At 41.3% G+C, this 16,503-nt stretch overlaps 1 protein-coding gene across 2 annotated transcripts in view; it reads left to right on the plus strand.

Moving 5' to 3' along the window:
* The window catches only part of LOC311070641 (meprin A subunit beta-like), a 57,274-nt gene that overhangs the window by 26,949 nt on the left and 13,822 nt on the right, over positions 1 to 16,503 (plus strand). For both annotated transcript variants that reach the window (XM_084094635.1, XM_084094636.1), the window contains one exon: positions 8,836 to 8,895. In XM_084094635.1, the coding sequence (XP_083950761.1) occupies positions 8,836 to 8,895 (60 nt within the window). The remainder of the gene's footprint in view (positions 1 to 8,835; positions 8,896 to 16,503) is intronic.

Genomic DNA, 16,503 nt, shown 5'->3' on the forward strand with positions numbered 1-16,503 from the left:
GACATATCCTTCTCTGACCACACAGAGTTCTCGGATGACAGTGCGCGCCGCTCACGAGCCTCGCCACTCTCGTCCCCCTCTGTTACAGAGTTCTCGGATGACAGTATGCGCCGCCCACGGGCCACGCTCCTCTCATCCCCCTCTGTCGCCAGACCCCTGCCAGAGCACGCCCCCGTGGGACGCTGGTCCTCCCCTGGCCTCCTCTGGCAGGACGCGGCTTATGACCGTGCCCCCGCACTGGGCCGCTACGCCACCCACGCCTGGGCCGGTCATTCCGCCTCGCTGCACCACCGAGGGTACGTCTGTGGTCCGCATGACCCTGCTGGTACAGTTCCTGGTAGCCTGGCTAGAGCTTCCCAGGCTGTCCCACTGGGTCGTGAGGACCATCAAGCTCGGCTACGCGATTCAGTTCGCGCAATCTCCTCCCCGCTTCAGGGGAGTCCGCTTCACTTTGGTCGATGGCAATGCCCCTGTCATGCGAGCGGAGGTCGCCACCCTACTGGCGAAGGGTGCGATCGAGATTGTCCCTCCAGTCGAAATGAAGTCCGGCTTCTACAGCCCCTACTTCATTATACCGAAGAAATCCAGTGGGTTACGGCCAATCCTCGCGTCCTGAACCGCTCCCTTCACAGGCTGCCGTTCAAGATGCTCACGGCCAAACACATCCTCCAGTGTGTGCGGCCGCAGGATTGGTTTGCAGCGATCGACCTGAAGGACGCCTACTTCCATGTCTCCATTTTACCTTGACACAGACCGTTTCTACGGTTTGCTTTCGGGGGGCGGGCATACCAGTACGCAGTTCTCCCATTCGGGCTAGCCCTGTCTCCTCGCGTCTTCACGAAGGTCGTCGGGGCAGCCCTTGTTCCCATCCGGGAACACGGGTTCGCATCCTGAATTATCTCGACGACTGGCCGATCCTAGCTCACTCTCGAGACCAGGTTTGCAAACACAGGGACCTAGTGCTCCGGCACCTAGCTCGTTTGGGCCTTCGGGTCAACTGGGAGAAGAGCAAACTCTGCCCCGTGCAGAGGATCTCTTTTCTCGGGATGAAAATTGACTCGGTCGCCATGTGCGCGCAGCTTACGAGCGAGCGCGCACAGTCACTGCTGACTTGTCTTCGTCAATTCGAGGGCAAGAGTGCGGTTCCACTGAAACTATTTCAGAGGCTCCTGGGGCATATGGCATCCGCAGCCGCAGTAACGCTGCTCGCATTGCTTCATATGAGACCACTTCAGCTTTGGCTTCGCGATCGAGTCCCGAGGTGGGCGTGGCATCGGACATGCTGCCACGGGCTCCTGGACAGGACCCCAGCGCCTTTGGCATGTCAATTGCCTCGAGTTGCTGGCTGTATGTCTCGCCCTGCACCGCTTCCGTGCATTGCTCAAGGGTCAGCACGTACTAGTCCGATCAGACAATACCGCGACAGCAGCGTACATCAACCATCAAGGTGGTCTACGCTCTCGCCGTATGTCGCAACTCGCTCCCCACCACCTCATATGGGGTCAGAAGCATCTGAGGTTGCTTCGAGCCATTTATATCCCGGGGGACCTGAACCAGGCGGCGGACGAGCTGTCTCGGCTTCGGTCTCTCGCTGGAGACTCCATCCCCAGTCGGTTCAGCTGATTTGGGATCAGTTCGGGGACGCACAGGTAGATCTGTTTGCCTCCCACGACTCGTCCCATTGCGACCTGTTTTATTCCCTGACCGAGGGCACGCTCGGCATGGATGCACTGGTGCACAGCTGGCCGCGGGGCCTCCGCAAGGATGCGTTTCCCCCAGTGAGCCTTCTTGCGAAGACCTTGCGCAAGATCAGGGAGGACGAGGAGCAGGTAATTTTGGTTGCCCCGTATTGGCACAACCGCACCTGGTTCTGAATCATCCTCGTCCTCCCCTCGTACCCTCTTGGGACCTCTCAGTGGTACTAACTGCCCTGCAGAGTGCTCCCTTTGAGCCTCTGCAATCAGTGGAGCTTAACCCTCTGGGGACCAAGGTGTTTTTGGGGCCCTTGAGATGTTCTGACATGCCTTGACATTTGTGCTTTTTTCAGTTATTTATAAACATGTTAATGGCAAAGGTGTAAATTCACTCTATATAGCACAAACAGGCCTACCATAATATGCGAGCAACGTGTATGTAGATGTTTGTATTTTTAAGAGAATAATGTTTATGCGTGGTTATTTAAAAAAATAAAAATGAAAGTTGCTGAAATAAGACCACAAAACTCATACAAAATATGTGCCCACAAGACTTTTGACTAATGGATGTTGTCGCTTCGAGTTCTGGCTTCAAAATTATGTGAAAATAGTCTTGCTTTATCATTCACAAAAAAAAAAAATACATTGATTTAAATAGTGTAAAACAGGATTTGCTTGGAAAGCCAATATGCGAGGGGGGCGTGAAGGAGGAATAGTTTACACCTGAGAATACAATGTCCCACCCATTATGCATAATGAGCCATTCATTCAGGTGTGACACTGACTGAGCCACAATGCAAGGACAAAAGATATATTTAGAAGAAGACTTATATTGACCATTTAAGATTTTGCTTACATCCATCTTGTAAATATGTTTTGCTATTTTATTAAAAAGGTTACAATTACAACAATATTTACAATTTCAACAATATTTCAAGTGTACTCTTTCTTTGTAAAAAAAAAAAGATTATAGGCCTACATTTTATCATATGTATTCATTAGTTTGAATATAGCCAACATTGGAACATCTAACATCTTAGTCTATGACTTTATTTTTGACAAAAATAGTATTTATATATATATATATATATATATATATATATATATATATATATATATATATATATATATATTAGGGCTGGGAAAAAAATCGATTTGATTTAAAAATCGAGTTGGTAGGTCAAATCGATTCATATTTTCAAAAAATCGATTTTTTAGATTTTTTTCTCCCCCTCTTCTATATAGCGTACAATACATACATTTTGCATTCGCCAAATCTTCCTTCAGGGTTTCCTTAGAACGCTCCCTGCGGCGCAGCCCTCGATGCTTCACGACATCACGACAAAAAGACTACGTTTAATTTTTTAATGGTCCTCCACGACGACGACGGCGCGCGAGTGAGTGAGTGAGTGAGAGTGTGTGTTCGCGAGTGAGTGAGTGAGCGAGTGAGTGTGACTGTGTGTGTGCGCGAGAGTGAGTGAGTGAGTGAGTGTGTGTGTGTGTGTGTGAGTGAGAGAGAGAGAGAGAGAGAGAGAGAGAGAGAGAGAGAGAGAGAGAGAGAGAGAGAGAGAGCGTGTATGTGAGTGAGTGTGTGTGTGCGAGTGAGTGATTGAGTGTGTGTGTGTGTGTGTGCGTGCGTGCGTGCGTGTGTGTGTGTGTGTAGGCTATGTGAGTGAGCTTGTGTAGCCTATATGTGCGAGTGAATGAGTGTGTGAGACGGCTCGCGATGACTGGTCGTAAAACAACGTGTAGTCTGACATGTTTCTTGTCCACAACATGACAAGATTTTTAGGAGTCAAAATCGTGTAATCTGACAGTGACTACTGTAACAGACAAACAAAATTTTGTTTATGTTGATGCACTTTAATTAAATACAATAAATATATATTTTTAAAATATATTTACAGTTCGCAGTTATTTTGTTTTAAATGGGGGAAAAAAAATCGAATCGAATCGTAAATCGAGTTTTTTATAAAAAAATCACAGATTTTTTTAGGGGAAAAAATCGCCCAGCTCTAATATATATATATATATATATATATATATATATATATATATATATATATATATATATGTATATATATATATATATATATATAACATTTGAGCAGAAATTGCTAAACAAAAGCTTATTTGATGTGGCAGTATATTCTACAGTAAAAACTGTACCCAAATCTAGTCAACAAAATGTTGTCTTTCATATTTCGCCTGACTGTAACGTTGTTTTTATGACATATTAGGGCATAAATGGTAATTTGCAGTTTAATACGTTGCTTATATAAAGACATTTTATTTCAACTTATTTCAGTCGATTTTTACTCATCTCAGTAGGCTATAGCAAAGCATTTTAGTTGATTAAAGCAGTTTATTATTTCACACACAGACGCGCGATTCATATTTAGGCTAAACAGTCTTTACAAATATGTACCCTTCATTCATCTCACAGAAACGCGATTCATATTATAGAAACGCGATTCATCTTTTTGCGGTTTACATAGGCCTACACTAACGTTATTCCATAACGTTATTCCACATTAACACTTGAGAAAAGATAACAGCCTACCTCACTCCTCAGCGGGATCTATTCCTCCTCATATCAGCACTGTTCTGAGGAAACTTTTCTTCATAAGGTAGGCTATTATGCCTCACTCGCGACGCGCTGTGTTTACAGCTGATGTGGGCGTTTCACAGCTCTGAAATGGTTCTCAGAATTTGCGTTTGAATAGCACGCACTCTCCGGGGTGTGGTCACATTACATTTGAATGAGCTCTAATAAGCTCGACTGGAATCGCTCTCTTTTAATACAGATTTCACAAGCTGAGAATATTTGTTTTTTATATAAATTACTTCATTTAAAAGATGCGATCTCAAGCTTTATGCCCGTGGGTCTGTTTGCCTGTTTGACTGAATTTTCGCGGAGTTATAGATCATTTTCGAACGCGTTTCAAATTGGAGTTTACTGACAGAGAGAGTGCAGAAATCGCATCATGTTAATTTTTATTTATTTGGCAAAAAGCAAAACACTTTATTTTTATTGTGAGTATACAGAAAAAAAAAGAAACTGAACAGGATCGATTGATGTATACACGAAAATGAAAGATCAAAATTAACAGAGCATTTAGTGTTTATTTTTGCATTACTAAAAAAAAAAACGAGCAAAACGCACGGGCGCGTTTTTGGTCCCCAGAGGATTAAGTTCCTGTCTATGAAGACAGCGCTCCTGGTTGCACTGGCCTCCATCAAGAGGGTAGGGGACCTGCAGGCATTTTCGGTTGACAAAGCGTGCCTGGAATTCGGGCCGGCCTTCTCTCATGTGATCCTGAGACCACGGCCTGGATATGTGCCCAAGGTTCCCACCACTCCCTTTCAAGGTCAGGTGGTGAACCTGCAAGCGTAGACAGAATGCACAGAACGCTTACGTAGACAGAACGCAGTGTTTCAGGACCTCAGACCAGCTCTTTGTCTGTTTTGGTGGGAAGCTGAAGGGAAAGGCTCTCTCCAAGCAAAGGTTGTCCCACTGGATAGTGGACGCCATTGCTTTGGCTTACCAGCAGCAAGGTCGACCATGCCCCCTTGGTGTGAGAGCCCACTCCACTCGGAGTGTGGCATCCTCTTGGGCTCTAGCGCATGGCGCCTCGCTAACAGACATCTGCAGAGCTGCAGGCTGGGCGACACCTAACACATTCGCGAGATTCTATAATCTCAGAGTGGAGCCAGTTTCTTCTCATGTACTCGCTTCAACTAGCCGGTACTAGATTCTGCTCAGGTGTCTTCGCTTACTCGCCATTCCTCTCCACGGACGGGATACGTGCGATATTCTCCTCAGGTGAGCCTCATAAGCCCTGAGTTCCTCCAGCACTGTTGACGTCAACGGCAGAGTTATGCCACCGGCAGCTTTCGCGCTTGGCTAGGTGCCTCCATGTGCATGGTTCCCCCTCCGGGCGACCCCCACATGTGTATTCCACTGTAAGCCTCTCTGAGCATGTGTCTTTCCCTCGGCAAGCCACCTTGCCACCCCTGGGGTTGAAATATTCCACCTGCGGCTGGACACCCCAGTGATACTCCATATGCAGCCCCTCCGGGTCATATGTGTATTCCAAGTCCCCCCCTTCGGGCTGGGCATGATTGCATATTTCCACTGAGATATGCTTCCCAGTGTACCTTGGTATTCCTGTGTTAAGTAGGAGTCCTTCGTCCGTGCCAGTCTCACGACAGGGAGCTCAGACTTACGCAGGGCACTGGAAGACAGTCGAGAGGTGGCGTGATTACACTGGGAACCCCATTCGTCGTCATCCGACGTAACTCGGAGTGACTACGAAAGGGAACGTCTCGGTTACGTATGCAACCCTCGTTCCCTGAGTATGGAACGGAGACGTTACGTCTCCCTGCCACTTCTGCTGTACCGCTGGAACGCCTGAGTTCAGTCTCGGCTCCTCAGCGAAGACATATCTGCGTGTTGCCAGCGTACTTCCTTATATACCCCCGGCGTGGGGCGGAGATACGCTATGCAAATTCCGCAGACCCATGGCATTTCATTGCCATTGGCTCGTTTTATATACTCGAAGGTGAGAGGCTTTCTAAGCGAAACCCCATTCGTCGTCATCCGACGTAACGTCTCCGTTCCCTACTCAGGGAACGAGGGTTACATACGTAACCAAGACGTTTCGTAGTACAGAGCCCCTAAGGCACATAGTGGTTGAAAAAATATATATAATTAGATGGGAGAAAATATAATCAAAATAATAATCAAAAATAAAATGATTCCCCCGATAAACTTTGCATTCACTCGCAAATCTTTTGAGAAACGCAATGTTTTTGGGGGGAACCCAAAAGTTTTTGCGAGGGGACACAAAGGTTTTGGGAGCGAACGTAAAGTTTCTCTGGGGAACGCAAACGTTTTTGCAAATGAACACAAAGGTGTTCATAGGTGAACGTACATGTCATATTTTTTTTCTTCACAATCTTATATTTTTAGGGGCAACGTAGATCACTCAAGTGATGCTGTGCAAACACAAGCACGAAGCACCGCAAAGAAGTCTCTCATGAGAACACACATTTCATGAGAGAACACAACAGGTTTAGCAAGAGAACAGAAAAGTTTTGCGAGCAAACTCAAAAGCTTTGTAAAATACTTTTTCCTCCTATCCTATTTTCTTTCCACCACTATGTCTCTTTTATCAAAGTGTATTATAGTGTATAAAGTAAAGACATAGTTTGGAAGATGTTTTTTGCACTTTCTTGCAAAAAAAACCCTTGCTCGTCAGGGATCACCGGTGATCCCGCATTATTGTGGTTCAAAATTCATTACTCTTTAAAACATCACACTCTTACTTGATCTGGACAAACTCAGCATTATAAGAAAGATTTAAGACTCCAGCTTCGATATTTGACCACTGTTTATGATTCAAGTGGTTTGCAGTGACATTAATTTCTTAATTTATGCCAGGAGTGCAAAATAATTCATCTGTAACGATCGTTATTTTTAATAGAAATAATCACTCACACAACATTCATTCTCGTCTTCTCCGGTTTATTTGTGTTCAAATACATAACGTTATAATATACAGCATACGACAGGGCTATTAGTCCAATAGTGCGCATATTTGGAGAAATAAATATTAATTATCACATGTTAGTAAATTATTTCGCCATACAGAAAAACATTTCTATTCATTTTCCACTGAATTATGCGAGCTGAAGAGCTCAAACAGCGAACACAGCGAGATGTGTGTCTCTTCTTCCTGATTCGCATCAGATTTGACCTCAAATGATTATGATTAGCTGTACAGCATGTGCATGTTCATCGTGACCTCTTCTGTATGACGCGTCATGTCCACACTTCCTCATTCTGGACATCCATGATAACATAGCGAAAGTGACATCTCTTCACCTGAAACTAGAAGATAATAAACGCAAGATTTAAGTATGTGTGTTTTTTGTTTGATTTCCGTGCGATTCGGGGTGTTTTTATATGAATAAAGAATAAAGGTATAGGTAAACATAGCCCATAGCTTCACATAAAATGCTAAATATAACATATTTCAAAATCGTTTTTTTAATGGAAACCATAATAAACCGCGACCGGAATATGATACAAATACTCGATGGTGTTTTAAAGTGAGCTCTTAATAAAAGTGTAATATTAATAAATTAAATTGTGTCATGTAGCTTGAGGCTACCTGTTGTGCTAATGCACCTGCTGCAGGAGCTTTCTATTCCATACAATCATTTTTTTTTTAAATAATTCGCATTTAAAGTTTCAATAATAGTTTTTTATTGTTTGTTTTCTAACAAGACTTAAGATAATAAGTGGATTATTCATGTATAGTGGGATTTACATAGCTGTCGATGGCCAAGCATTATGCCAGAAGAAAGGCTGTAATGGCTGAATTCAAACAAAAGAATAAGGATAAAAGAATAATGAAGGTGTGAAAGGTTAGTCGATTTAAATGAATAGAACATGAATGGGGCAGTTCTCCTCGCCAGACATTAGTCAGAGACTGTAAATGGGTGTTTAGAGGGCAATAAACTATGTGATGAGAAACTTGTAGCCTTCTAAAAAAACTTCTCTGAAATCCTCCCCTGACATGGTCTTACAATAGGCTTCATAAAATGCATAATTTTAGAGATATCATCCTCAGACTTGAAATGAAGCATGACCACAGTTGTGGCTACACTTTAGTTGTGGTTATAAGTTGCTATCCTAAATTCAAATCAGATTTTTATACATTTAATAAATATATTCTTAATATTTGTTGTTTTTGTTTTTATGTTTGAGCTTATATATCTCAATATTAATAACAGTTTGGTTAATTTTGAGTCTTGAACTATAAACTCTCAAGGGTTGGCTTTCTAAATATGTGTATTATGTGTCTATTCAGAATGACTCATGAGCAGCAACCTTTTTATTTTGGGTATGTCATGTATGCATCACTTGCCAAAATTGGGGGTGACTGGTAAGGGGTAATAATTTTGGGGCATTTTAAATAAATTTCAAAAAGAGACATACAGTAGCATACCCTTTAAAACAATTATTATTAATTAATCAAATTCATTAAATGTTATTCTTAGGAAATTGTTGCTTGAATAGAAACACTTTTCTGAAGGAAATTGGATACACTAACAGTATATTCCCTTCTAGAGCTCTTCCCACACCTCATCAGACAAGTTCAACAACAACTACACCAAAACCTACTGAGGGGTAAGCCACAACCTCTTGCTGTATGGTCAGATTTTTTATGTGGATGGAAAATGTTGAAAAAAACCTCCATTATCATTATCAACTACATTATCAATATCTGCTTTAGTTTGACTGCAATTCTTAAGCAATAAGTTTAGGGAGGCTGTGCTATAATGTGTAGTAGTCATATATAATATCATCATGAATAAAGAGTTGTGAGGAGTGATGCACAGTAGCATACATTCACAAGTTAAAGAGAGACCACATGTTAAAACTTATTTTTACTAAAATATTTTAATAAGCAAATTTATGGTTGCATTATTCTGCTAGACATACGCTGAATTCAAAATAGCATACTACCACACTACTCTCACTATTTCTGCAATATCTTTATAGTGATTGGTATGCTAGTATGTTATTCTTAATTCAGCCACAGTCCCCAAAAATAACATAACTAATAAATAAAAAAATCTGCTAATAATGGGGCATGATTGCATATTTCCACTGAGATATGCTTCCCAGTGTACCTTGGTATTCCTGTGTTAAGTAGGAGTCCTTTGTCCGTGCCAGTCTCACGACAGGGAGCTCAGACTTACGCAGGGCACTGGAAGACAGTCGAGAGGTGGCGTGATTACACTGGGAACCCCATTCGTCATCATCCGACGTAACTCGGAGTGACTACGAAAGGGAACGTCTCGGTTACGTATGTAACCCTCGTTCCCTGAGTATGGAACATAGTACAGAGCCCCTAAGGCACATAGTGGTTGAAAAAAAATTAGATGGGAGAAAATATAATCAAAATAATAATCAAAAATAAAATGATTCCCCCGATAAACTTTGCATTCACTCGCAAATCTTTTGAGAAACGCAATGTTTTTTGGGGGGAACCCAAAAGTTTTTGCGAGGGGACACAAAGGTTTTGGGAGCGAACGTAAAGTTTCTCTGGGGAACGCAAACGTTTTTGCAAATGAACACAAAGGTGTTCATAGGTGAACGTACATGTCATATTTTTTTTCTTCACAATCTTATATTTTTAGGGGCAACGTAGATCACTCAAGTGATGCTGTGCAAACACAAGCATGAAGCACCGCAAAGAAGTCTCTCATGAGAACACACATTTCATGAGAGAACACAACAGGTTTAGCAAGAGAACAGAAAAGTTTTGCGAGCAAACTCAAAAGCTTTGTAAAATACATTGTCCTCCTATCCTATTTTCTTTCCACCACTATGTCCCTTTTATCAAAGTGTATTATAGTGTATAAAGTAAAGACATAGTTTGGAAGATGTTTTTTGCACTTTCTTGCAAAAAAACCCTTGCCCGTCAGGGATCACCGGTGGATCAACCCGGCTTCTGACTTGATCGAGAGCCTGCATTACACCATACGATGGGATTAAGGCTCCAAGAGTTCTTGACCACCACGTTTGAACACAAGTGAGACCAGTTGCATAAACTGTTAAGACTAGTCTTACAAGTTAGTCATCCAATTTTATTCTTTAAAACTGTTAATAACTTTTTAAAGTCAGTAACATAAAAATGTATATTGATCTTATTTGACACCGAACAGTAAGACTGATTACCCCTAACTAACTTCTAGTTGATCATACTAGTTCTTAAGACACAGTCTTAACATAATGGCTATGTTTGTGCAACTGGCCCCCGGAATGCAGCCATCTTTGTTGGTAGAAGGAGCTGAATCATGTAACTGTGGCATGCAAACATTCTTTCCAGCAAACAAGGCATTTCTTGACATATTCATCAGCTCTAAGAATATGTTGTTTCTGGGGTCTACACTTTGCGCTATGTCCATGATGGTTAGTATTAACCCATTTGTGCCCAAATTTTTCTGAATGGTTTCATGCATATAATCCTGTTAATAGTGTCCTATGTGAACATGTTCTGCATTTATTTTCCCCAGGTTTTTTTTTTCTTTCTTGAAAATCATATTTGAATGTGCGGCAACTATAGTTGCCAGTGGGCAAATATGTTGTATGCACCCCTTCAATGTAAAATATGAATAGGAGGAGAACATTTGGCATTTATCTCAAAATAACTGCTTTCAACAGATCAATCTTTATTCATAAACAAATTTATTATGTATAAAAGTCGAAGAACATTTGATGCAGACCCCAAAAAAACTGCATCTAGCTTATAATCTCTTGAATATGAAAACACAACAAACAACAAATCCATTTGCCTTAACCATTGTGCGCTGTTCAGGGTCTTTTTGACCCACATTTCTGACTTTCATTCATGGGGATAACATGGATAATTTGACATGGTTAAGTGTTTTTAAAAGATTTTTGCCCATCTTTTGGAAAATGCTGTTCTAAAAGTAACAATTTATCACTTTAACCAGTAGATGGCTGCAGAGCACCACTATTTGCTATTTGCTTTTTGACTAACTGAAAGACATCTTTTCACAAGTTTTTCCAGTTGTATCCATATCTACATATAATGAAATCACAATTATAATAATAAAAGTTACTTTTTGTCAAAGTTTAGGCACTTTTTGTACTGAAAAAAAAATCTGTTTTTCAGTAGTGTTATATTATGATTAGAATCAAATGAATTTGATCAATGGACAAAATCCATCCTCAAAATCAGAAACAACACAGAACACACAGACAGAAATGAAGTGGCACACTTTAAATTTGTAGAATTATATGAAAAACAGATGTTTGAAATAAATGATAAACTCTAAAAACTCCAACTTTTCTCTTTGTAACATCCTGATCAGGTTTGATTCTAATCATAATGGAACATTATTGAAAAACTGATTTTTTTCAGTACAAAAACTGCCAAACTTTGACAGAAAGTAACTTTTATTGTTATAATTGTGATTTCATTATATGTAGATATGAATCTAACCCGAAAAACTTATGAAAAGATGTCTTTTAGTTTGAAACTTTTAGTACTTTTAGAGCTCTGCAGCCATCTACTGGTTAAAGTGATTTATTTATTTTTTTACTTTTAAAACTGCATTTTCCAAGATTTGGCCAAAAATCTTACACTAAACCATGTCAAATTATCCATGTTATCCCCATTAATGAAAGTTAGAAATGTGGGTATTTTATAAGGCACATTTTGTATTAATTTTTCTTTTCTTTTTTTTTGAACATTTTGTGGAGTAAAAATGTCCAAATGTAGAGTAAAAACATTAATAAACTGAGTAAAATTACATTTGTTTCAAATATATATATTGTTACAAAATAACATTTTGTTGCCTGGGGTCGCTCAGACCCCAAACAGCCTGACTGTAAACCGCAAACGAACAGCGCACAAGGGTTAAAGTTGTGGAACATAGTACAGAACAAAGTGCAGCCATAACAGGGCATTGTGTATCAAAAAGGTAAATGAAAATAAATAAATACAAATAAATAGAATGAAGAAAAAAATATATCTATATAGAGATGTCATTTAAAGGGTTAAGTTATGTTTATGCACTAAACAAGACCAATAAACTTGATTTATTAACCTATTAACACAGTATACCCCATTTTCCCATGATATATGTACTTACAAGGCATTTGCCCACCGGCAACTATAGTTGCCGCTTGGACTTTTGACTAAGTATACAAAAAACTATATATCTCTTGTAAGATTTGTTTTGTTTGGCTGTTTCTAGAGACCTTCATGATTATGTAGATATATATATGTCAACAAAAAATACTTATTAGTAACATGAAAATGACTTTTCTTTGGGAGGGTTTGCCTTCGCCCTGCTTCCTGGAAATAGGGGTAGGAAGTTGACAGCCTCATGTGACAGGGAGGAAGTGAATACCTTTTTTTTTTTCTTGAAATCCTTTATTTGGTTGTTTGCTTGCATTTCATTGAGAAATAAAACATGGAGAACATCTAGAAAAATATTTACAAAAGGAAAATGACAACTATGTACTGCGGCAACTATAGTTGCCGGTGGGCTTAAATGGGTTAAGGCAATCTTGATCATGTTGCTGGATGACTGAAGTTCCCGTAGGTGAGTCTTGCGTTAGTCTCTGCATTGTGTATTTTTCTTCTGTGTTGGTTGTAGTCTCTGCAGTTGGTCTAGTTGTTTTCTGGTAGTTGGGTCTTCATATGCAGGTGTGTAGGTCAGTGCATATGGTTCTCGGGTTAACCGTCAAGTGGTGTCGGCACAGAGTTTAAGAAAGAAAAAAACAAACAAACAAACAAACAAACAAACAACTGCAACAGACCAGTATTCATTGTAAAGACTGCAAACATTAGGGTTGTGTCCTCTGTTCAATCTGAGTCTGCTAATTGTGGTTCCTTCTTTCCCTACTTCTTAATTTATGAGACACCTAAAAGGAACAGTGAGGTGAGGATGGACTATGGTTGGGAAGGGCCTATAAGGGAATCTTCACCGCAGGGTTGGCCCCCGAAAGCCTGTTGCTTCCAGTTCTTCCCTGGGCTCCTCACTGGTCCATGTGTCCTATCCTATCCCTGTAGGGGGCGGAACCACTTTGCAATGTGACACATGAGTCCATGTTTTCTTTCCCTGGCACAACACTGCAGCTGCTGTAATCAACATTACCTGATATGGTCCATGCCACTTAGGTTCTAACGGCTTGTGTCTGAATGATTGTATCATGACCCACTGACCTGGGATGATTGTGTGTCCACCCTCTGGTGGAGTCTGCCAACATGACTCAACTCTCTCTCTGGCACTCTGTACTGCCTTTGTAAGGTGTTCACAGTAAGATCAGAGCATCTGAGGCAATGTGAACATCAGCATTTCTAAGGTCAATCACACCTGGCATCTGCATTGGGCGTCCTGTAATAATCTTATGAGGGCTCAGTCCTACTGATCTGTTAGGTGACGCTCTCATACTACACAGTACAGCTGGCAATGCTTCAACCCATGACACTCCTTCCTGATGCATTTTGCTTAGCCTGATTTTGATTGTTCTGTTTGCCCTTTCAGCCTGCCCTGATGCTTGTGGCCTGTAGGGGCAGTGAAGATTCCACTTAATCTTCAACATTTTAGACACTTATTTAACTACCTGTCCTGTTAAGTGCGTACCCTGATCTGAGTCAATGCAATCTGGTAATCCCCATCTGGGAATGAAATCAGTGACAAGACATTTAGCAGTATGTGCAGCGGTAGCACACCCTGTTGGATAAGCTTCTACCCATCTTGAGAATTTGTCTATTATTACCAAAACGTCAGTTTTTCCCTTACAATGAGGCAACGAGATGTAATCAACTTGCAGGTGACGAAATGGTCCTGGTGGAGCTGGGGTATGTGCTGCTGGTGTAATGGCTGCTGGTACATCATCATTTTTCTGACATGTAACACACCTCTTGGCTGTTTCGGTGGCTACATTTCTGAATTTTGGATTCCACCATTGATTTGAGAACCTGTGATTCATCGTTGCTGGACCACTGTGACCCAAATTGTGTATTTGTTGAGCCAAATATGGCAGCAGTGATTCGGGAGCTACATACTTCCCCCCTTTGGTCCAGCAGCCAGATGAATCTACGGTGGCTCCTTTGTCTAACCATGTCCATGCTTCATATAGAGGAACATCTTTGTACAAATCAATGATAGATTCAGGAGGCAGAATTGTCTTCTGTGCTGTACTACCTGAACACACTTGTACAGTTACATAGGAACACGCCTGTTTAGCTGCTACATCTGCAAGAGCATTACCTTTAGCTTCTGTAGTGTTAGTTGTGAGATGTGCCTTCACTTTGATCACCGCTAATTTCTTTGGAAGTTTCATGGCAAACATAAGATCTTTCACTAATTCAGCATGCTAGAAACTGTCTGGTTTGCCAAATGACACCAAAATCATGAATAACCCCAAAAGCATACCTGGAATCTGTGTAGATATGTGCAACTGATCCTGAAGCTAGTGTGCATGCTCTAGTTAAAGCTACCCGTTCTGCAGCCTGAGCTGAAAAATGATCTGGAAGACGACCTGAAGCTACCACCTCAGTGGTGGACGATACTGCATAACCTGCTCGTCTGTTCCCTTCAATTACTTGAGCTGAACCATCAACAAACAACTCAAATTCTGAATTTTCTATGGGAGTTTCTGCTATTTCACTTGTCGCTGCGTATGTAAGCGTAACACAATCATGAGTCATTTCGCCTTCATCCTCTAACACAACTTCAGTCATTGCAGACATCATACATGATGAGGGGTTCGTGACTGGTGCACGCTGTAAAACAATGTTCGGGGCTGTGAGAGTAGTTAACCAATTTCCCCAACGAGAGGAAGTGACAGAAGTGACTTTTGCTTGATTCATTAGTGCGGACACTGCGTGAGGGCATTTTACATTTACCGTCTGACCTAACACCATTACTGATGAAGCCTGAAGCGCTAGATGAACTGCCTGTACTGCTCTGAGGCATGGTCCCATACCTTGAGCTACTATGTCAAGTTTACCAGAATAGTAATGAATTGGACGTAAACTGCCCCCATGATCTTGCATTAGACATGCAGTCATAAAGCCCAAGTGTTCATGAACATAAAGCACAAAGGGTCTATCAGATTGGGCAATTCCTAATGCTGGTGCTTGACATAGTGCTCTCTTCAAATCATTGAATGCTATGAGGTGAAGTTCTTCCATACAAACAATATCTGAATCTTTACCATGGCCTTTCAACAAGTCATAGAGAGGCTGAGCAATCGAGGCATATTCTTCAATCCACGGTCTACAGTAACCTGCTGTTCCTAAAAATGAGCGTAGTGTTTTAATGGTAGTAGGCGGAGGTATGGCTTTGACTGAAGCCGTTCGATCCTGTGTAATAGATCTATTTCCTGCACCAATTGTTTGACCCAGAAATATGACTTGCTTTTTAGTAATTTGAGCTTTTGTGAAAGCTGCATTTGTGTCCTTTTTTATGCAAATAGTCCAACAATGCTACCAATTCAGTTTGATGTACCTCGTGATCTGTTGAGGCAATCAAAATATCATCGACATATTGGATCATAGTGGACTGTTTTACTGGACATTCCGGGTCACACAAATCACGTCTGACAGCCTGATGGTATATGGTCGGGGAGTTTTGAAATCCCTGAGCCAATCGGGTCCACTGATATTGTTCATGGTCAACTGTGAAAGCTAACCATGGCTGGCTGTCAGAGTGCAATGGTACAGAAAAGAATCCATTAGACATATCAATTATTTTATCAATGTTTTTATTGGCTACACTGTAGTCTATGGTGAGTCTCCATGTCCCATTGGATTTCTTGATGGGCCATATGGGTGAGTTACAGGGACTGTTGGTTTTAACTAGCACTCCTTGCGTCAGCAACTTTTCTACAATAGGTTTGATTCCCTGTATGGCTTCCTTACTGATCAGATACTGTTTGGTAACCGGAGGTGGAGTTCCTGTCAGTTTGACTGGTTCTACACCTGTCAATAAACCACAATCATCCTTGTCATTAGCCCAAATTGGATGATTCAGTAAGAAAGCATACTCTGGAGGGATTGCATTATTGGTAGAAACGTGTGCTGAGGAAATTTTAATGCTAGCAGATTCTGAGGACATGTCTAAAGTTAGATGTACTTGTCTCAGGAGATCCATGCCTAAAATTGCACCTGTATTCAATGGAGCACATAGCAATTTTGTCATCAGAGTTTTCGGGCCAAATTGTACCTCTATGGGCGGGGTTTCA

Source organism: Abramis brama (genome assembly GCF_963993115.1).
Source record: "Abramis brama genome assembly, chromosome: 20".
NCBI lineage: Eukaryota > Metazoa > Chordata > Actinopteri > Cypriniformes > Leuciscidae > Abramis > Abramis brama.